The sequence below is a fragment of the Leucoraja erinacea genome, chromosome 2 (genome assembly GCF_028641065.1).
Source record: "Leucoraja erinacea ecotype New England chromosome 2, Leri_hhj_1, whole genome shotgun sequence".
In the NCBI taxonomy this organism is placed as follows: Eukaryota; Metazoa; Chordata; class Chondrichthyes; order Rajiformes; family Rajidae; genus Leucoraja; species Leucoraja erinaceus.
Window position 1 is genome coordinate 101587205 of NC_073378.1, and position 19583 is coordinate 101606787.

A 19583-nucleotide genomic window follows, 5' to 3' on the forward strand; every position below is an offset into this window, starting at 1 on the left:
CGTCTCAAAACGCAACACCTCACACTTCTCTGTATTCCATCAACCATTCCTCCGCCCACCTGGCCAATTGATCCAGATCCTCCTGCAATCTTTCACAACCATCTTCACTCTGCAAAACCACTCATTTTTGTGTCATCAGAAAACCTGCTTATCTTGCCCTGTATGTTCTCATTCAAATCATTGATGTAGATGACACACCACTAGTCACATGCCTCCAGTCCGAGAAGTAACCTTCCACCATCACCTTCTGCTTCCTTCCATGGAGCCAATTTGCTATCCATTCAGCTATCTCTCCTTGGATCCCTAGCAATCTAACCTTCCAGTGCAGCCTACCATGCAAAACCGTGTCAAACGCATTACTGAAATCCATGTACACCACATCCACAGCTCTGCACTCATGAACCGTTTTGGTCACGTCTTCAAAAAAATCTATCAGATTTGTGAGACACGACCTCCCACATACAAAACCATGCTGGCTATCCCTAATATGCCTTTGCCCATCCAAATGCCTGTATAACCTATCCCTCAGAATACTCTCTAGTAACTTTCCAATTACAGATGTTAAGCTCCATTATGTACTTCCTTAGAAGATTGAGGCGATTTGGTATGTCAATAAATATTCTCAAACTTCTACAAGTGTACAGTAGAGACCAAATTCACTGGTTGCATCACAGCCTGGTTCGGCAACTCAAACACCCATGAACAAAGAAGAGTGCAAGAAACCAGTGAACACTGCTCGGTTTCATGGGTACTGACCTCCCCCCCATCAAAGGGATCTACAAGAGTCACTGCCTCAAAAGGGCAGCCAGCACCAGAGACCCACACCACCCTGGCCATGCTCTCATTTCGCCCCTACTATTGGAAATAAGTTATAAGAGCAGTAACATCCAGGTTCAGTGGCAGTCCCAATAACCATCAGTTAAACACTGCAACTTCCAGGCTTTAGAGTCTTAGGGATTATGGTTTTTGTCTTTGCACTATTATTGTTTGTTTATTATATATAAGATGGCGGACTGCGGGGGTGATGCGCCGTTGTGTATGGCTGGTCCTCCTGCAGTCCGTCCTTTCTCCCTTTTTTTTTTTATTTTTAGTCCTGTCCGTGAAAATTCTTCAGTGGAAGTCTTCTTTTATGGTGGGTGGGGGGGGGGGGGGGGGGGGGGGGGGGGGAAACTGTTTTAATCCCAGTCCTACCTGGTCGGAGATGCGGTTTTCTTCCGAACCGCTTCTTCGTCCTCTCTGTGCGGCCTACCATCGAGCTGGAGCAGCGCTGGAGTGACGATTTCCTGCCCGGACTACAGCTTCGCCGGCGGTGCAGATGCTGGGACACCAACACCAACACGGAGCGGGCGATGCCTTACCGGGTCGCCTTGCGGTAAGCTCCGGGGCACTGGGAACGCCGACTGCAACATCACTGAGCTGCGGCTGCAGAGCGGCCAGCCGCGGGCGGGCGGCACTGGATTTCAACACCGCGGGGCCTGGTGTCCGAGTTCGCCAGTGTCAGAGGTCCGGCCAGCGCGGCCTGAGAACTTTGGACATTGCAGTCTTCAGGGAGGAAGCGGCCGCTTCAGTCCAGGCCGCTGAAGAATGTTCACCCGATGCCGATGATCCAGCTTCGCGGCAGAGGGCCTGAGAACATCGAGTTGGCTGAGGAGACCACATATAGACCCCGACCTCGGGTGGCCTATGAGGGGGAGAACTGGATATTTTTGTGCCTTCCCTCACAGTGAATTCTGCTGTGGGGGGACATTTCTTGTTGATTTCTATAGTGTACTGTTCTGTGTCTTTTTTCTTTTTTCTCTTTTTTGTTTTGTATGGATTTATTGACTTTTGATCTGTTCAATTAATTTAATCAATCTCTGTAAAGCACTTTGGTTCAAATACTGGTTTTGTTGAAAAGTGCTATATAAATAAACATTATTATTATTATTATTATATACTGAACAGTTTTTGTTGTTTATTAGTGTTTACAAAATAATAATAAAAAAAAATAATATTTATAGAGCACTTCAAAAACAAACATAGTTGCAACAAAGTGCTGTACATCACTAATCATTGACAAAAAAGTTAATACACACCAAAATAAATAGTAGGAAAAGACATGTAAAATAAAGAAACATCAAAAACACCAAAAACAGAAGCAAAGTCTCAGGCATGGTCAAAAGCCAGGGAGTACAAATGTGTTTTAACACTGGATTTGAAGATGGACAGTGAGGGGGCCTGTCTGATGTGCAACGGCAGGGTGTTCCAGAGTGCCGGAGCAGCAACAGAGAAGGCTCTATCCCCTCTGAGCCTCCAACTAGACCTCGGTACCTCCAGGAGCAGCTGACCAGCTGACCTGAGGGACCGGGCAGGAGCGTATGGGTGGAGCAGCTCAGAGAGGCAAGGCGGGGCGAGCCCATTCAGAGATTTAAAAACAAAATACTACGTTTCATCAGTCTGAAAAAGGGTCTCGACCCAAAAAGTCACCCATTCATTCTCTCCATAGATGCTGCCGTTCCCGCTGAGTTACTCCAGCATTTTGTGTCTACTATGTTTACATATCTGTTGTGTTGCTGCAAGCATGAATTTCATTGTTCTGTTTCAAGACATAGGACAATAAATCACTCCCGAGTCTCTTGATTTTTTACAACCCCATTGTGTACCCATGTTATCAGAATGTTTCCCAATATCTAAGGTGACATTTCCTTCAACTAAAGACATTGCACCAGGTCCCCATCATAAATAAACTGGGGAGACAAGGTGGGGAGATTAACATTTCAAACCGTCTCTGCCCAGGAGTCTTATAGCCCTGTCCCACGGTACGAGTTCATTCCAAGAGCTCTCCAGAGTTTGCCCTGATTCGAACTCGGAGATTTACGGTAATGGTCACTCGTCGATACTCGGGGCTCTTGTGGACATTTTTCAACATGTTGAAAAATCTTCACAAGTCTTCCCGTGCTTACCTGCCATTAACGAGTCTTCCCGAGTACCTGCCGTTAGCGTTACGAGCCACTAAGAGACGTCACCGAGCTCCGACGTACCCGCTACGTTCATTCTCCGTGCTTACCACGAGTTTGATTTTTTTTAAACTTGAGAGAGCTCTTGGAATGAACTCGTATCGTGGGACAGGGCTTTAAAGTGGTCTGAGCTCCAAGAACAGCCACAGATCTCCATGAGCACTTAGCATAATCCGATTCTGACATATAGCCACAGATGCCTTCCCTCTAGCTTGCACTTGTAGGAAACAGAATGTTCAGCACTTTCGTGTTGTATCTGACCCCAGGATGAAGTCCTGGACACAACCACGGCCGAATGGGTTAATTGACTCCCTCCTGCACTTCTGACTCTAAGATCCAACAGTTTTCATGGGCAATGAATGGTGATTTTAACTTGAGACCCATCTGTGGCTGGTGGGCTCGGACACGGCACCCTCTGTGATGGGCACAAATCAACTCCTGATTCTAACAAAGAGCCATTAGGCCTGAAACGTTAATTGCACCGCTGCCTCGAGGGATAGATAGATAGATAGATAGATACTGCCCGAGTTACGGAGCAGCCACTCACACGGCCCCGGGTTGGCGGGGCACCACTACTGCCGCAACAGCCAAGCCAAGCCAAGCCGCCGCGGGCTAACGGTCTGCACGGCGGCTGCTGCTACTACTACCCTGGGTCCGGGGCTCCGGCATAGGATCTTTGTACAAGACACAACACCGAGCTGCCGGCGGGGAGGTGAGTGGAGGCAGAATGCGACACCCACTCGGGCCGATGGAGAGGAGGCGAGCTGCAGCCGGCCGCTAATCTAGACGCCGGCGGTAAGTGCAGACGGCAGCTAGCTCTTTACTCACACATGCTTTTCATGGCCGCGTCGCTCTCCTCCTTCCAGGACATGTCTCCGTCTCTGTCTCCGCCGCCGCCGCGGCCTCCTCCTCCTCCTCCTCTTCCCCCGCCGTCGCCTAGGCCGCGGCTCGCGTTGCTCCTCCCATGTGACGTCAGGACGGCGGCCATTCACGGGGCAGGGGAACCCGCATGCGCAGTATTCGCGCTGCCATCGCCGAGCGGCAGCTAAAGCAAAGATCCTGCAGCAGAGCAAGATAGGCCACTCCTGCTAAATGCAATGGGCTGACTTGTAGTACGCAACGGATTTCATCCATTCCAGTAACCTGACCCGACTCGCAGTGTAATCAACGTTGTGGGGGAACAGTTTGTGTTAATAAATTATAATTCTGAAAATGAGGAGAAGATTTTTACCAAAGACCTTTTATTTTAACTAGGATGTTTCCGTACCCGGCTTCCGTCTCCGCACTAGTATCTTTGCTCCGCTATGGGATCTTTGGTGCGGAGACGGAAACAAAAACGGGGCCGAAAATTACCCATGAATCTGCCCATGACTGTACTACGTCTTTTTCGTCGAGTGATCTATCTTGCTATGCTTTAGCCCAAAGATACCAGATAGACCACTCGACGAAAAAGCCATAGTAGGTCGTGGGTAATTTTTTGCGCCATTTTGGGAATCAAAGCTACTAGAATTTTGTTTGGAATCGGGTTCAGTCATGGCGTCCACATCTACAAGCTGTTCTGCTATGAAGTGCTCGAATCACCAATGTAAGTGACCCAACCTGTCTTTCTTCAGATTCCCCACTCAAACCAAAAGGTGAGAAAAAAATTATTACTTTCTGTCGTGTAGGCTGCCCGATCTCATCCTATAACTCAGATCGCGGAGCTGGGGATCGCCAGAGAAGTGCTCCAATCGGTGGCCCGTGGACTATAGCTTCCTGAAGCCGCTGTCTGCGGAGCTTCTAGCCGTGGGAGTGGCGTGGACTTTCCATCGCGGAGTCTGGGATCCCTCGCCGGAGAAGAGCTGTGGCCTCCAACATCCTGAAGCCCCGGTCTCTGTTAGGAAGCGGCCGATTCGGGACCTCCAAACCGCGGAGCTCCCGAATCAGTTTGTGTTTAAAATGGTGTTTAAAATACAGGATAAATACAGGATAAATGACGTTAAATGTACACGAATAAATGGTGATAAATGTACACGGATCAAGTCCTGGCAACATCCTCGTAAATGTTCTCTGCACTTTCTCCACTTAATAACATCAAGCATTTTCTTATGAGGGCTTTGTTGTGGAAGGACAAAGGTTGTCACCAAAGTTGGTTGTCACATAATTAATTTTACACTACTGTACATTTTCTGGTGTTGTTCTTGTTGGAAGGCATGAATACTCGTGTAAGAAGATATACTCGTGTAATAAGCTCTTCTACATTTAAGATTAATTGACCTGTTAGAGGAAGAATGCAACTTCAATATACATGTCTCACCCCACCCCTGAAAACAAATTGCATTTAAGTGATATATCATCCATTCTGCAGGTATGTAGTTATAATCAAATTTGTTCTTACGTTAATCCTATATGATATTTTCTGTAATTTCTGATGTCGACAGTGGGTCCAGAATACTCGTCGACAAGATCTCCTACACCGATCTACGGTGTACTTGTCAAAGAACTGCCGTCTTTTATATCACTTTCATTGGTTAGCTGATCTGCGAAACACTGCAACCCCGTATATCTCACACATAAAACGATGTAAATTATGTAATCTTACCATGAATGACTGAAGTAAAAAGTGTCATCCTTGTTTATGAATTTCGATGTTGAACTATTTAAAATTGTGTGGGTCGGTGCAATATACTGCTAACCCACAAATGTGTCTTTATGAGATAATCACATTTAAAAACTCACTCAGTAGCTCGGGTGGCTGCCAGCGGCCGCCGGGACCGGACAGCGGAACTGCAGCCAGACCAGGGGCACGCAGGCGACCTGGGAACTGCAGCTATCCCTGGAGTCCTGGAGGGTCCTGACCCCTATGCAAAAAGAGGGTCGTAACTCATTTGTCACAAAGTGAGGGTTGGCACTATATTGCACTATATTGGACCAACCCCCTCACATATATGTTAAATTAAAACTAAACTTTGGTAGCAATGTACATTATTCATGTCTATAGCTTGCACTTCTGCATCAATGTAGGTATGTATACACTACATTTTATTACACTAATATAGAATGAAAAAATGAAAAAAATATCATGGCGTGTGTTCATTGATATTTTATTCACAATGTTAGGATTTCAGAGAGGGAGAGAGAGAGAGAGGTTGAATTAAAGAAAAAAGGTTGCTCAACAAATAATTAGACATCACAAGAAAGAATCTATAGAAATATGTATAGGTGTGTTATATATTTATATACATATATAACACATATCTATACTATTACTAAAACTCTCATCTTGTCCTCTTCCGGTTTTGCGTTGTTTTTAAATTTGCGCGAAAACTGTACCTTATATCGCTAGGATTCTTTTCACCACCTTACTCACCATTCTCCTCTGCTCCAAGCGCACCAAGTTTTGTTCCGATTGATGGAATATTACAAAAGTTATGAAGGTTTAAAAAATCATGAGATCAGCAGATTGGTCTTCTCGCCATGAATGTAGCGGCCCTTCCGGCACCCGCTGTCAATCACCTGGGCGAGGAGAATAAAACCCCGGAGGCGGGGCTGAGTTCGTGAACCGCGCTGAGAGAGTCCACAAGCCGTGCTGTGAGTCCACAAGCCGTTCTGAGTCCACAAGCCGTGCTGAGTGAGTGAGTGAGTCCACAAGCAGTGCTGAGTGAGTGAGTGAGTCCACAAGCCGTGCTGAGTGAGTGAGTGAGCCCACAACCTGTGCTGAGTAAGTGAGTGAGCACACAAGCCATGCAGAGTGAGTCCATGAGTCCAGAAGCCGTTGTGAGTGAGTCCACAAGCTGTGCTGAGTGAGTCCACAAGCCATGCTGAGTGAGTGAGTCCACAAGCCGTGCTGAGTGAGAGAGTCGACTAGCCATGCTGAGTGAGTGAGTGAGTCCGTTGTGAAGTCCACAAGTTGTGAGTGAGTCCACAAGCCGTGCTGAGTGAGTCCACAAGCCGTGCTGAGTGAGTCCACGAGTCCACAAGCCTTAATGAGTGAGTACAGAAGCCGTTATGAGTGAGTCCAGAAGCCATGCTGAGTGAGTGAGTCCCGAGGCGACGCGGAGACGGGGAGCGGCCGGGGGTCTGGCCGACTGCGAGGCCGACAGCTGCAAACTCAAGATCCTGGGGAAGTGAGGGGTGAGTGTAGCTGGGTGCTGTCTGGGCCGGGTGCTGGCGGGGCCGAGCGCTGGCGGGGAACACCACTCCTGCCCACACACCCCCTCCCGCCTACAACCCTCATCCACTTCCCCTTGCAACCTACCCCACCTCACAGCGGCAGGCCACGGCAGCGGCAGGCCAAGGCAGCGCTTGCTCCCCCCCCCACTGGTCCCTGCCTGAGGCCGTCCCCCCCCCTCCCCTCCCCCCCCCCCCCCCTCCGCCAACTGGCCCCTGTCAGAAGCCATCCCCCCTCCCTGGCTACAGAACGCTCCCGCTAGTCCCCACCTGAAGCAGGCATCCTGCCTGTCCCCAGCTACACGACTAACCCAGGAAAAGTCTATTCGGCACACAATGTCAGTACTAGCCTTCTGGAAACGACCCGCTTCAACCCACAACACCTGTACTAGCCCTCCAGAAAGGTGGAAGGGCGAGGGGCGGAGTGGGGGGGGGGGGGGGGGGGGATGGGGGGATCAGGAGTATCACAATGGGATCGTGTCTGCTGGATCTGCGCAGTTTAGGGCTATGGGTGAGTGGTGGAATATTGTGTTGGGGGACCAGCTCTCCCTTGTGAGAATGAGATCCGACGGGTCCCACTTAGTCTAGTAATATATAAATATGGCTTATGTTCCATCTTATATCCAGAAAAAAAAAGGCAAATATAATTGCCTTTCTGGCTTATGTACATCATGAGAAATAAGATAAGAGAAAAAAAGTGTTGTTTTAAGTTACTATTGATCCATGAGGGAAATTTGAGATCTATTATCTCTATCTTGCCTCTCACACACAGACACACAAACATTTATATTACTAAAAGTCTGATCTTGACCACTTCCTGTTGTTCTGTATATTGATTTTAGAAAAAACGCTGCCACTTACAGCTGTGATTTTTGGCCATGTTACTCGGAGTCCCCCTCTGCTGCGCAGGACAAAATAATTTTCCCATTGATGAAAAATAAAATTGTTATTAGTGTTTAAATAATGTTGAGATTCTCTCTCCTGAAGCCCACGCCGCTTCCAGAGGGACTATAAAACCCAGAAGTGTTGAGTGCCTCAGTCAGTCTCTGCAAGATGGGGGTGCGAGAGGGTCATATCTCTCAGTCTGAGCTGTGAATAACACTGAACACATGTCTACTAAACTATGAGTGGTTTTACTGACCTGTCAGTGCCCTTAATGTGGTTTGAAAATATAGTTTGGAAATGCTAAAGCTGTGTTGCCTTTGGTTTGGAAATGCTAAAGCTGTGTTGCCTTTGGTTTGGAAATGCTAAAGCTGTGTTGTCTTTGGTTTGGAAATGCTAAAGCTGTGTTGCCTTTGGTTTGGAAATGCTAAAGATGTGTGGCCTTTGGTTTGGAAATGTTAAAGCTGTGTGGCCTTTGGTTTGGAAATGCTAAAGCTGTGTGGCCTTTGGTTTGGAAATGCTAAAGCTGTGTTGCCTAATTAAAGTTGCCGTGCCTAATTAAATTTGCCTTGCCTAAATAAAGTTGCCTTGCCTATATAATTAAAAGTCTAATCTTGACCACTTCCTGTTGCGCTTTATATTGATTTAGAAAAAACGCTACCACGCATGGCTGTGATTTTTTGGCCATCTTATTTAGATTCCTCCTCCGTTGATCAGGTGCCGAGGATTTTTCCCATCGATGAAAAATAAAAGTGTTATTAGTGTTTAAAAAATGTTGAGGTTCTCTCTCCTGTCAATCATGCCATAAAGGCCATGCCCCTTCTGGTGGGAGGGGAAGGGACTATAAAACTCAGAATTGTGGGCGTGGCTCAGTCTCTGCAAGATGGACAAGGGAGAGGTCACGACTCGCTGCCTTTAGTGGCCTTGCACCCTGCTTGAAATGATATGAAACTACACTTGAATTTGGTGGCCTTGCACCCTACTTGAAGTGGTAAGAAACTGCATTTGAATTTGGTGGCCTTGCACCCTGCTTGAAATGGAATTTCAAGGAATAGCCGTGAGTCAACTGCCAGCCCACCGGCTGTGAGTGAGCTGCCAGCACCACAGGCTTGAGTGACTGAGCCGCCAGACCAAGAATCCATTTGGCCCACAATGTCTATACTAGCCCTCTGGAAACCAGTCCTTTCAGCCCTCAACACCCATACTAGCGCTCCAGAAAGCCCCCCCACCACTGGCCACCAATATTGGAATTGGTGGAGAGGTGGAATATTGTGTTTGGGGGACCAGCCATCCCATGTGATGCTGGTGGTAACGGTGACATTTTTACATATTCCAGTAGAGATTTACCTCATAATTTCAAAAATCCCCTCGTCTGAAAAAATGATTAATTATTTCCCCAGCTTTTTACTAAAATTGTTCACCAATCTGACATATTTTAAAAATCTAACTGCTGAAGCGAGCTGATGACGTCACAATGCCTGCACCTAGAGGCAAACTGTACAGAGATTTCAACGCGCTGCCTGCTGGGCACTGTTTTCCAGGAGTGATGTCACCACCTTCCCCCAGCCCCCCCCCTCCGCCCAGTTCTTCTAAAGATGCAGAAAGAACGAGCAAGTGGGCTCTGTTCTGCAGATCCCGACGGCTTCTGAAGGCGCTTCTGAGATCTTCGGAGCGCTTCCGAGGTCACCCAAGGTCACGGCCGCTCACGAGCACTCACGAGCTTCCCGGCTTGCTTTTCAAGAACTTTCTCCTCACGGCCGATTAATCCAGATTAATCCAACCACCATTGGAAATCACCCTTTCCAAAGCATCTGGAGGGAAAAAAGCTGGTGGACAGGACAAATGTGCACTTGGAAAGACAGGATTTAACCAAGAGTAGACAACTTGGCTTTTGCAATAGGTCAACCCGTCTGCCTAATATGATCAATATTTTGAGGAGGTCACTAAGTGTGTTGATGAGGATAGTTCAATTAATTTAGTTTATGGACTTCATTATGGACTTTGCAAGGAAGACTGGTCAAATAGCTGACGGCACCTTCAACTAGTTTTCCAGTGCATCAATTACCATTCCAGCTCTCCCGAGATGCTGCCTGTCCTGCTGAGTTACTCAGTTTTTTGTGTCTATCACCAATTACTGTATTGAGTGGGAAGGAACTGCAAATGCTGAGTGCCGCGTCCTACATTCATGCTGAACTAAAAAATGTAATCACTTTTGTAGCCAGCGTTCACCCTGCTCTCACCTTCACATGTCCATTTCTGACTCCTCACTTCGCCTTTCTGAAACTCTGTAATCATTAGAGAGAGTAGGCTAGCCATAACCGATCATTACAAATCTGTATGGTCCTTTGATTGTACTCTCTCCCATCCTGCCTCCAGTAAGCACTCTGTTCCATTCTCTTTATCATAGAGAAAGAACTCTTAACAACATTTTATCTATCTCCTGCACCTTTGCTCTCACTCTTTTTGTTTCTTGGACACACAAAGAATATCCCTGGTCATCACTGCCATTCAATTGATTATCCTTTGCAATTTTCACCAGCTCCACCAAGACCTCCAACAAGACACATATTCCATTTCTCCCTTTCAGTATTATCAAAGGAACCACTCCCTGTTCCACTCATAGATCTCCACTAACCATACGCTATCTTGTAGCACTTCCATATGCAACCATAGTAGGTTTAACACCACCATCCAAGAACCCAAATAGTAATTCAAGGTGAAGCGATTATCTACTTAGAATTCTGCCAATTCTGTATAGTGCATTTGGTGTTCACTGTGTTGCCTTCTCATCATTAGAGACCCAAAGATAGATTGGTTAGTTGCAGAGCATGTTTACTCCTGAGTCTTTGGTTGTTTGCCATTTTAATTCCACTCCCTTCACCCATGATGACCTATCACCTTGTGTCCTCCAGCACTTTAAAATGAATGAGACTGCAAGGCTCACACTCAGCCTCGGCACAGTGCAGCCTTCTGGACTCAATATTCAATTCTCCAACTTTTGGTAACTCTTTTTATCTGCATCAGAATTGGCTGTTTCTGCCCTAAATCATTGTGCCTCGGTTTTTCTCTTTCCACTGGTATAGTTTGCCCTTCTGGGCATTCCCCATAGTTTTGCTATTAGCAACACATACTGTAACAACTATGGAAGCATAATGGGCTTTTTACTGCCATGTTCAGTCTTTTGGTCTCCCCCTATTAAAGAATTCCCCTTTATCCTATCCAATATTTTCTGCTACTAAAAACACATTTTCTTTCATTAACTGCTCCTTTTCACAGATGCTGTCTAACCTGCTCAGTGTCTACAGTATATGTTTTTATTTCAAACTCACAACATTGATATTTTTAGGAAGAATGTGATTACACTGGAGAAATTTGTCAAATATGTAAACTGGCTTAGGGAATTTTGTCAATGGCAAGAGACTGTATAGACTGTGGTGTTTAAGAAAGAACTTCAGATGCTGGGAAAAATCGAACGTAGACAAAAATGCTGGAGAAACTCAGCGGTGAAGCAGCATCAATGGAGAGAAGGGATACCTGACTGAGTGATGCAAAGTTATTAAGGGCAAATGTAGGGTATATTGTGAGAATCATTACATCATATAGAGGTGTGCATAGCCAGTGGACATAACTTTAATGTAGGGTGTAGCAGATTTATTTGACAATTTCCCCCCCCCATAAAGTGGTTGAAGTTTGGAACATAATATGAGCTGGTATTGGCAGCGGATACACTAATAACACATAAAGTATTTACATTATCAGTTAAAATAACATGGAATTGGAAAATAGCATGCGCGTGGATAGGTGCTTGATGACCAGCATGGACACAGTGGGCCAAAGGGTCTGTTTCCATGATATAGGACTCTCTGACTCTTATTTCAACCTGGTTGTTGTTTGTGTGAAATTTGCATGTTCTTAGTGTGTGCATGTGAGCTTCTGCCAGGTTTGATGATTTTCCTCCCAAATATATAATTGTAAATTAAACTTTTCACAAGATTAGTGGCAAAATATTCAATGAAGGTTGAAAAGGGAAGGAGAATGGGCCAAAAGGAATTGCTCAGTCGGGAGCCAGAATGAACACACTGTACAGAATGTCCCCACTGAGTTGTGATAAGTAAGTTTTGTTTTTGTCAAATGTTAGACTTCAGATGTTTTAAATGTCAATAAATAATGGAAAATGTCTCAAATGGCAAGTGCAAAATTGCTTTTCTCATTTTGAATCGGGTAAAATTATATTATTTATCTAATTTACTGCAGCTATTTGATTATTTTTAACTTATAACCATATAACCATATAGCAATTACAGCATCTCGGCCCTACAAGTCCGTGCCGTACAACTTTTTTTCCCTTAGTCCCACCTGCCTGCACTCATACCATAACCCTCCATTCCCTTCTCATCCATATGCCTATCCAATTTATGTTTAAATGATACCAACGAACCTGCCTCCACCACTTCCACTGGAAGCTCATTCCACACCGCTACCACTCTCTGAGTAAAGAAGTTCCCCCTCATGTTACCCCTAAACTTCTGTCCCTTAATTCCCTTATGAAAGGCAGTGATAGAATTCTAACTTATATGGGGAATTACAGCAACATGTATAATTTTAATTAAGAATTAAAACGTTCAAGGGTCAAGTCTAAGCACACGTGCTTTGCTGATTTAATACCTTGTGAGCTAAATTTAATTTAATAGCATATTCTTAATTTCTTTCAAATCCTCCAGTCAAATAGGCAATAATTTCAAAATATAATACAGCATTGGGGAAAATAAAAAATAGATTGAGATCAGTGGAATAGAAATAATTGGGGGGAAAATATAGTTAATTGTCAGCTGAGTTGGGATGCAAGTATCAACTGGAGCAGAACGTTTGTTAATGTGGGAGTGTCATCTTTTTTTTAAATGTACAAAAATGAATCTCTTGCATTCAAATTGAAATTTCTTGGCCTGACTATATTTCTAAATGTAGAAAATGAACTTGAAACAAAACAAGGCTCAAATTTGTTAGAATGTAGCTTTGACTGCACTAGGAAATACAGTGGCATGAACCTATCATGGCTGATTGGTGAGATAGATTAGGAACACTTGCTAGCAGGTCTTCTCAACTGCTGCTGTAATCACAAATTGTACACTGAGTCACTCCTCTCCATGAAATGATATCTCTGTAAAAACCTAAGTGCTGTTTTTTAAATTCTAATTAGGATTTTTTTTAAAGCAAATTCTAACTCGAATCGTATTGGTCCTGACATGTCCATTGATCCTTTAATACGTGAAGTGACAGCACAGTCTGGAACCTCACAGCAACACTCATTATGTAATAAATCTTTGCCTGGCATATCTCCTTTAGACTCTGCCTCTCCCACATTAACACCAAGCCCTCTCGTCTTTGACATTTCCATCCTGGAATGAAGTTCTGACAGTTTACCCCATCTATGCCTCATATAATGTCTTATACTTCCCTCAACATGATATTCCTGAAAAAACAATTACAAGATGCCACCTTCTCAGCAAAATTAAAGTCCATAAAATAAAAGGGGCAGTGGTAGGATGACCACAGAATTGGCTTAAGAACAGGAATTAACTAATTTTGGGGACAGAGAGGGGTATGCTTCCCCAGTACAGAACAACAGGTTTCATCTCTGGAGAGAAGGAATGGGTGATGTTTCAGGTCAAGACCCTTCTTCAGACTGGTTAGGTATAAGGAAAACGAGATATATCGACGGTTATGTAGAGAGATAAAGGACAATGAATGAAAGATATACAAAAAAGTAACAATGATAAAGGAAACAGGTCATTGTCAGCTGTTTGTTAGGTGAAAACGAGAAGCTATTGCGACTTGGTTGGGGGAGGGATAGATAGAGAGGGAATGGCATGGTGTCAATGGTGAATATCGAGAACAAGCTAAAACAAATAATAATGGCCCCAAGTCAAAAGTTCAAAGCCAATTTGGGGGGTTGTAGTGTTATTGGGGGTAGGGTATTGACATGGAAAGAGAACTGGTTGGCAGACAGGAAGCAAAGAGTAGGAATTAACGGGTCCTTTTCAGAATGGCAGGCAGTGATTAGTGGGGTGCCGCAAGGCTCAGTGCTGGGGCCCCAGTTATTTACAATATATATTAACGATTTAGACGAAGGAAATAAATGTAACATCTCCAGGTTTGCGAATGACACAAAACTAAGTGGTAGTTGAGCTGGAGGAGGATGCTGTGATGACGGATAGGTTGGGAGAGTGAGCAGATGCATGGCAGATGCAGTATAATTTGGATAAATGTGAGGTTATCCACTTTGGTGGCAAGAACAAGAAGACAGATAATTATCTGAATGGTGTCAGATTAGGAAAAGTGGAGTTGCCACCAGACCTGGGTGCCCTTGTACATCAGTCACTGAAAGTAAGCATGCAGGTACAGCAGGCTGTGAAGAAAGCAAATGGCATGTTGGCCTTTATAGTGAGAGGATTTGAGTACAGGAGCCAGTAGGTCTTACTGCAGTTGTACAGGGCCCTGGTGGGACCACTTTTGGAGTATTGTATGCAGTTTTGGTCTCCTAATTTGTGGAAGGACATTGAGGGAGTGTAGCTTGGGTTCATCAGGATAATTGTCGGGATGACGGGACTAACATATGATGAACGAATGGATCGATTGGGCTTATATTCACTGGAATTTAGAAGGATGAGAAGGGATCTTCTAGAAATATATAAAATTCTGAAGGGATTGGAAAGGCTAGATCCAGGAAAAATGTTCCCGATGATGGGGGAGTCCAGAACCAGGGTCACAGTTCAAGAATAAACAGTTGGTCATTGAGGACTGAGATGAGGAAAAACTTCTTCACCCAGAGAGTTGTGAATCTGTGGAATTCTCTACCACAGAAGGCAGTGGAGGCCAATTCACTGGATGTTTTCAAGAGAGAGTTAAATATAGCTCTGAGGGCTAATGGAATCAAGGGATACGGGGAGAAAGCAGGAATGGGGTACTGATTTTGGATGATCAGCTATGATCATATTGAATGGCTTGAAGGGCCGAATTCTGCACGTATTTTCAATGTTTCTATGTTTCTGATGGTGGTAGGGAAGAAGCTACTCCTGAACCTGCACATACGTTTTCAGGCTCCTATACCTTCTTGCCAGTAGCAGGAGTGAAATTATTCAATTATATTGTTTAAAAGCTGTTTGAACAGGTACTTGGATAGGAAAGCCAAAGAGGGATATGGGCCTAATATAAAATAGGATCAGCGTAGGTCGGCATCACAGCATGGATGAGTGTCTAATGGGGCCATTTCTGTGCTGACTGATTCTATTATTCTATCATCTTTTAAACTTTGCTGTAAGTAATTGCTTGTTGGACTATGACCACTAAAATAATGAAATAGATATTAATTATTAATACTCTTTTATTATAAAATACAATGGAACTACACACTCTTCTCCCAAAGGTGGCATCCGTTGCAAACTTTAGCTTGATTTGCCAAAACTTAAAATGGTATTTTTCTGTATATTCCATTGCTTCTATGTGCAGATTTAATTTTAAATTTACAAATCAATATCCATATTACTTTTCCAAAGATAGTTCAACTATCTAATTGCATCAAAGTTTTAGGGAAAAATAAAGGTGAATAAGGATTCAGGAATCATTAAAGTTTTTTAAATATTTACTTTCAGATTTTGGCCATCGCTATTAAACCCAGCATGTGTTCCCCATCGCTAATTACCTTGGACAAGATGAGCTACCTTCTTGAACATTTGCAGTACTTCTGGTAATGGTATAATTGGCCAAGATTTGGGCTCAGGGATGATAAAGCAATGGTGATATAATTATAGATCAGGACGGTCCATGCTTGGCCGGGAATCTGCAGGTGGCAGTATTTTCATGCATCCGCTATCCTTGTCCTTCTTCATGGTAGAATTGGCAGATTTGGATGGTGATATTGGATGCAGATTTGGATGGTGAGACTGGATGAGTAATTGCATCTGCTTTGCACCAGTGGTGTTACATTAGCATGTTTAGAGTGGTTGTGGGGTGCCAATCAAGCTGCCTTTCTTCCTAGATGAAGTGAGATTCTTGAGAGTTGTTGGCAATGCACATCCAGGTGAATAGAGATTTCAGGTAATTCTGCTATCATGCATCTTCTAATACATACATTCAATATAACGCAATTGATGAATTCGAAAACAGTATTTATATTATAGACACAAAATGCTGGAGTAACTCATTGGGACAGGCAGCATCTTTGGACAGAAGGAATGGTTGATGTTTTGGGTCGAGATCCTTCTTCTTCTGTTGGGTCTGCAGTCTGAAGAAGGATCTCGACCCGAAACGTCACCCATTCTTTCTATCCAGAGATGCTGCCTGTCCTGATGAGTTACTCCAGCATTTTGTGTCTATCTTTGGCTTAAACCAGCATCTGCTGTTCCTTCCTACAACTATTTATATCATGTAGGCTAAACTGGTTATAAAAAGATTTCGATTTAGAACCAGCCCTGCACTAATCAAACACAGGCTGCCATTTTCACCACAGGTATGAAAGAGTGTTACTAAAGACAAAAGTCCTTTTTATATTTAACCTTTCCACAGTAATCTTCAGAACACGGTTACTTTGAAAATTGGCAAGCAATTAGTTCTACTGACACTTGTGCAACGATATTCTATTAAACAATGGAACATCCAACTTTAAGAATTTTTAGCTTGCAGTAACAAAATAAACATACCTTTTGTTGAAAACTCTGCAGTAAATAATAGCTGTCATTACACAATCCTTTTTTCCCCATTTATCCTTTTTTTTTTAAAACATTGTTTTCTACAGCACAAGATTTATTAGAACACAACTGTCACTTTATAGCAGAACTACCTGTATTCCATTGCACTCCTGAGTTCATTGTAATTTGTTTGAACCATGGGAATTATTTGAGATAATCAGGAGGCAATTCAGCAACTTCTATTTGAATCAAGGGATAAGTGGAGAAATTGAGAACGGGGTACTGATTTTGGATGATCAGCCATGATCATATTGAATGGTAGTGCTGGCTCGAAGAGCGGAATGGCCAACTCTTGCACCTATTTTCTATGTTTCTATGTTTCTGATGGTGGTAGGGAAGAAGCTACTCCTGAACCAGGACATAGTTTTTCTGGTCCATGGTGACCACCTTCCAGGATATTGATGGTGGGGACTCAGCAATATAAGCCAAGGATTACTGGTCTTTATGACTACAGGCCTGTGGCACAGACCTATGTAATCATGAAGACCCTTGAAAGATGTGCTGGCCCACCTGAAAAATATCATAAACCCCCAGCTGGACCCTCTGCAGTTTGTGTTAAGGTTCATTTTCTTAAAACAGACAACTGCAATAAGTTAGGTAAAACCAATACAAGGTTTAATGATCATTTAGCTAGAGAGTGCTAGGAGATACAAAGTCCAGCAGATACTTAACTCCTCCTAGGCCATCACTCTAATGAATGAAGACATACACTATATTTTATACTGTTTTGGAAACAGTCACATGTTCATACAGAATTGCAGCAATGACGTCTAACATATCAATCACAGCTCTACCCATTCAAAGCATGCTTGTCACTAATACAATACTTCTCATGCTATGGTTATATCGATCACAAACTTTAGTTACAAAACCCCCAAATAACAGGAAGTTAATCAAAGGTCTATCATCTGCAGTACCTCCTTAAACAATGTAAGGATCCTTATCAATTGCTCACATAAGTTCCTGCTATTAGAGAATACCAATTTCTCAGGAAGCTCATCCTCTCCCAAGGCTTGTTTTTAACGGAAGCCAGAACCTTCTCAGCAAGTACATCCCCTCTCACCATTGTCAATATCTTTTGCTTGGGCACAACAGGAAGCAGCTTGGATGTAGTTTGAATGCTGGCCTCCAATTTCCTGATTACCTAACCCTTCAACAGAACCCAAATTTCAAAGCTTTCATTTACTCAGAAACCAAAACCCAAATTAATCTTTACTTAATAAAATACATAAAATATTTCATTATTAACTAGGATATTATCATTTGCATACCGGGCAAATAGGTCAGTAGATGACGCAATCAACCTCGGCCTGCATCTCAGACAACGACGAGAAGGCCTACCGGGAGGAGGTGGCTGGTCTAGCACTCTGGTGCCAGGATAACAGCCTCCTCTTGAACATCAAAAAAACGAAGGAGCTGATCATGGACTTTAGGAGGGGACATCATCGGAGGACGTGCACTCCATTGAGGATAAATGGGGATCCTGTGGATAGGGTAAACTGTTTTAAATATCTGGGAGTCCACATCTCTGAGGATATGACATGGGCATCACACGCCTCAGCACTCATGAGTAAGGCAAGGCAGCGCCTTTACTACCTCAGGCAATTGAGGAAATTCAGAGTGTCTCTGAGGATCCTCCTGTGCTTCTACGCAGCGGCGGTGGAAAGCATCTTGTCCGGGAACATTACCATCTGGTTTGGGAATTGCTCTGCCAAGGGATTTGAGTACAGGAGCCAGTAGGTCTTACTGCAGTTGTACAGGGCCCTGGTGGGACCACTTTTGGAGTATTGTGTGTGCAGTTTTGGTCCCCTAATTTGAGGAAGGACATTCTTGCTATTGAGGGAGTGCAGCGTAGGTTTACAAGGTTAATTCCTGGGATGGCGGGACTGTCATATGCTGATAGAATGAAGCAGTTGGGCTTGTGCACTCTGGTTTAGAAGGATGAGAGGCAATCTTATTGAAACATGTAAGATTGTTAAGGGTTTGAACACGCTGGAGGCAGGAAACGCGTTCCTGATGTTGGGGGAGTTCAGAACCAGGAGCCACAGTTTAAAAATAAGGAGTATGCCCTTTAGTGCGAAGATGAGGAAACACTTTTTCTCACAGTGTTGTGAGTCTGTGGAATTCTCTGCCTCAGAGGGCGGTGGAGGCAGTTTCTCTGGATGCTTTCAAGAGAGAGCTGTATAGGGCTCTTAAAGTTTGCAGAGTCAGGGGATATGGGGAGAAGACAGGAACGGGGTACTGATTGGGTATGATCAACCATGATCACAGTGAATGGTGGTGCTGGCTCGAAGGGCGAAATGGCCTACTCCTGCACCTATTGTCTATTTAGAAACTTAGTGACCAAAAAGGTTTTTCCTTTTAAGTGCAAATCTGATTATTTGTGTGCAGTTTTGCCAGAAGTGGCGGCGCTGTGAAATGGCAGCGGATCGCCTGCAGTCTGCCTGTTTTTACTTTTTTGTGTTGTTTTTTTTGTCTAGTTCAGTTAATATTTTGGTTATTAGGTGGTGTTATGTGTGTGTGGGGGGGGGGGGTGAAACAGGGCTTTCTGTCTCTCCCTTCGGGGGAATGCGACTTTTTTGTCGTATCCCCCTTCTCTTCCCCCGCCTGAGCTGAGGCCTAATGGCGGAGCTGGTGGCCTCCAACCTGCGACCGACCTCGAGGCTCCGGAGGTAGAGCCAGCCAGGACTTACCAACGCGAGGCCCGTGTGGGCGGACCAGCTCCCGGCTGGAAGGTGCTCCCGTGTGGGCGGCCTGGGTACCGGCTGGAAGGCGCTCCCGTGTGGGCGGCCCGGCTCCCGGCTGGAAGGTG

The 19583-nt window shown here is 44.4% G+C and overlaps 1 protein-coding gene across 2 annotated transcripts in view; it reads right to left on the reverse strand.

Annotated features, from left to right (window-relative positions):
* phf14 (PHD finger protein 14) overlaps positions 1-3999 on the reverse strand; it is a 198456-nt gene extending 194457 nt beyond the window's left edge. For both annotated transcript variants that reach the window (XM_055662012.1, XM_055662004.1), the window contains exon 1: positions 3825-3999. In XM_055662012.1, coding sequence (XP_055517987.1) covers positions 3825-3984 — 160 coding nt within the window. In that variant the 5' untranslated portion in view covers positions 3985-3999. The remainder of the gene's footprint in view (positions 1-3824) is intronic.
* Positions 4000-19583: the final 15584 nt, after the last annotated feature.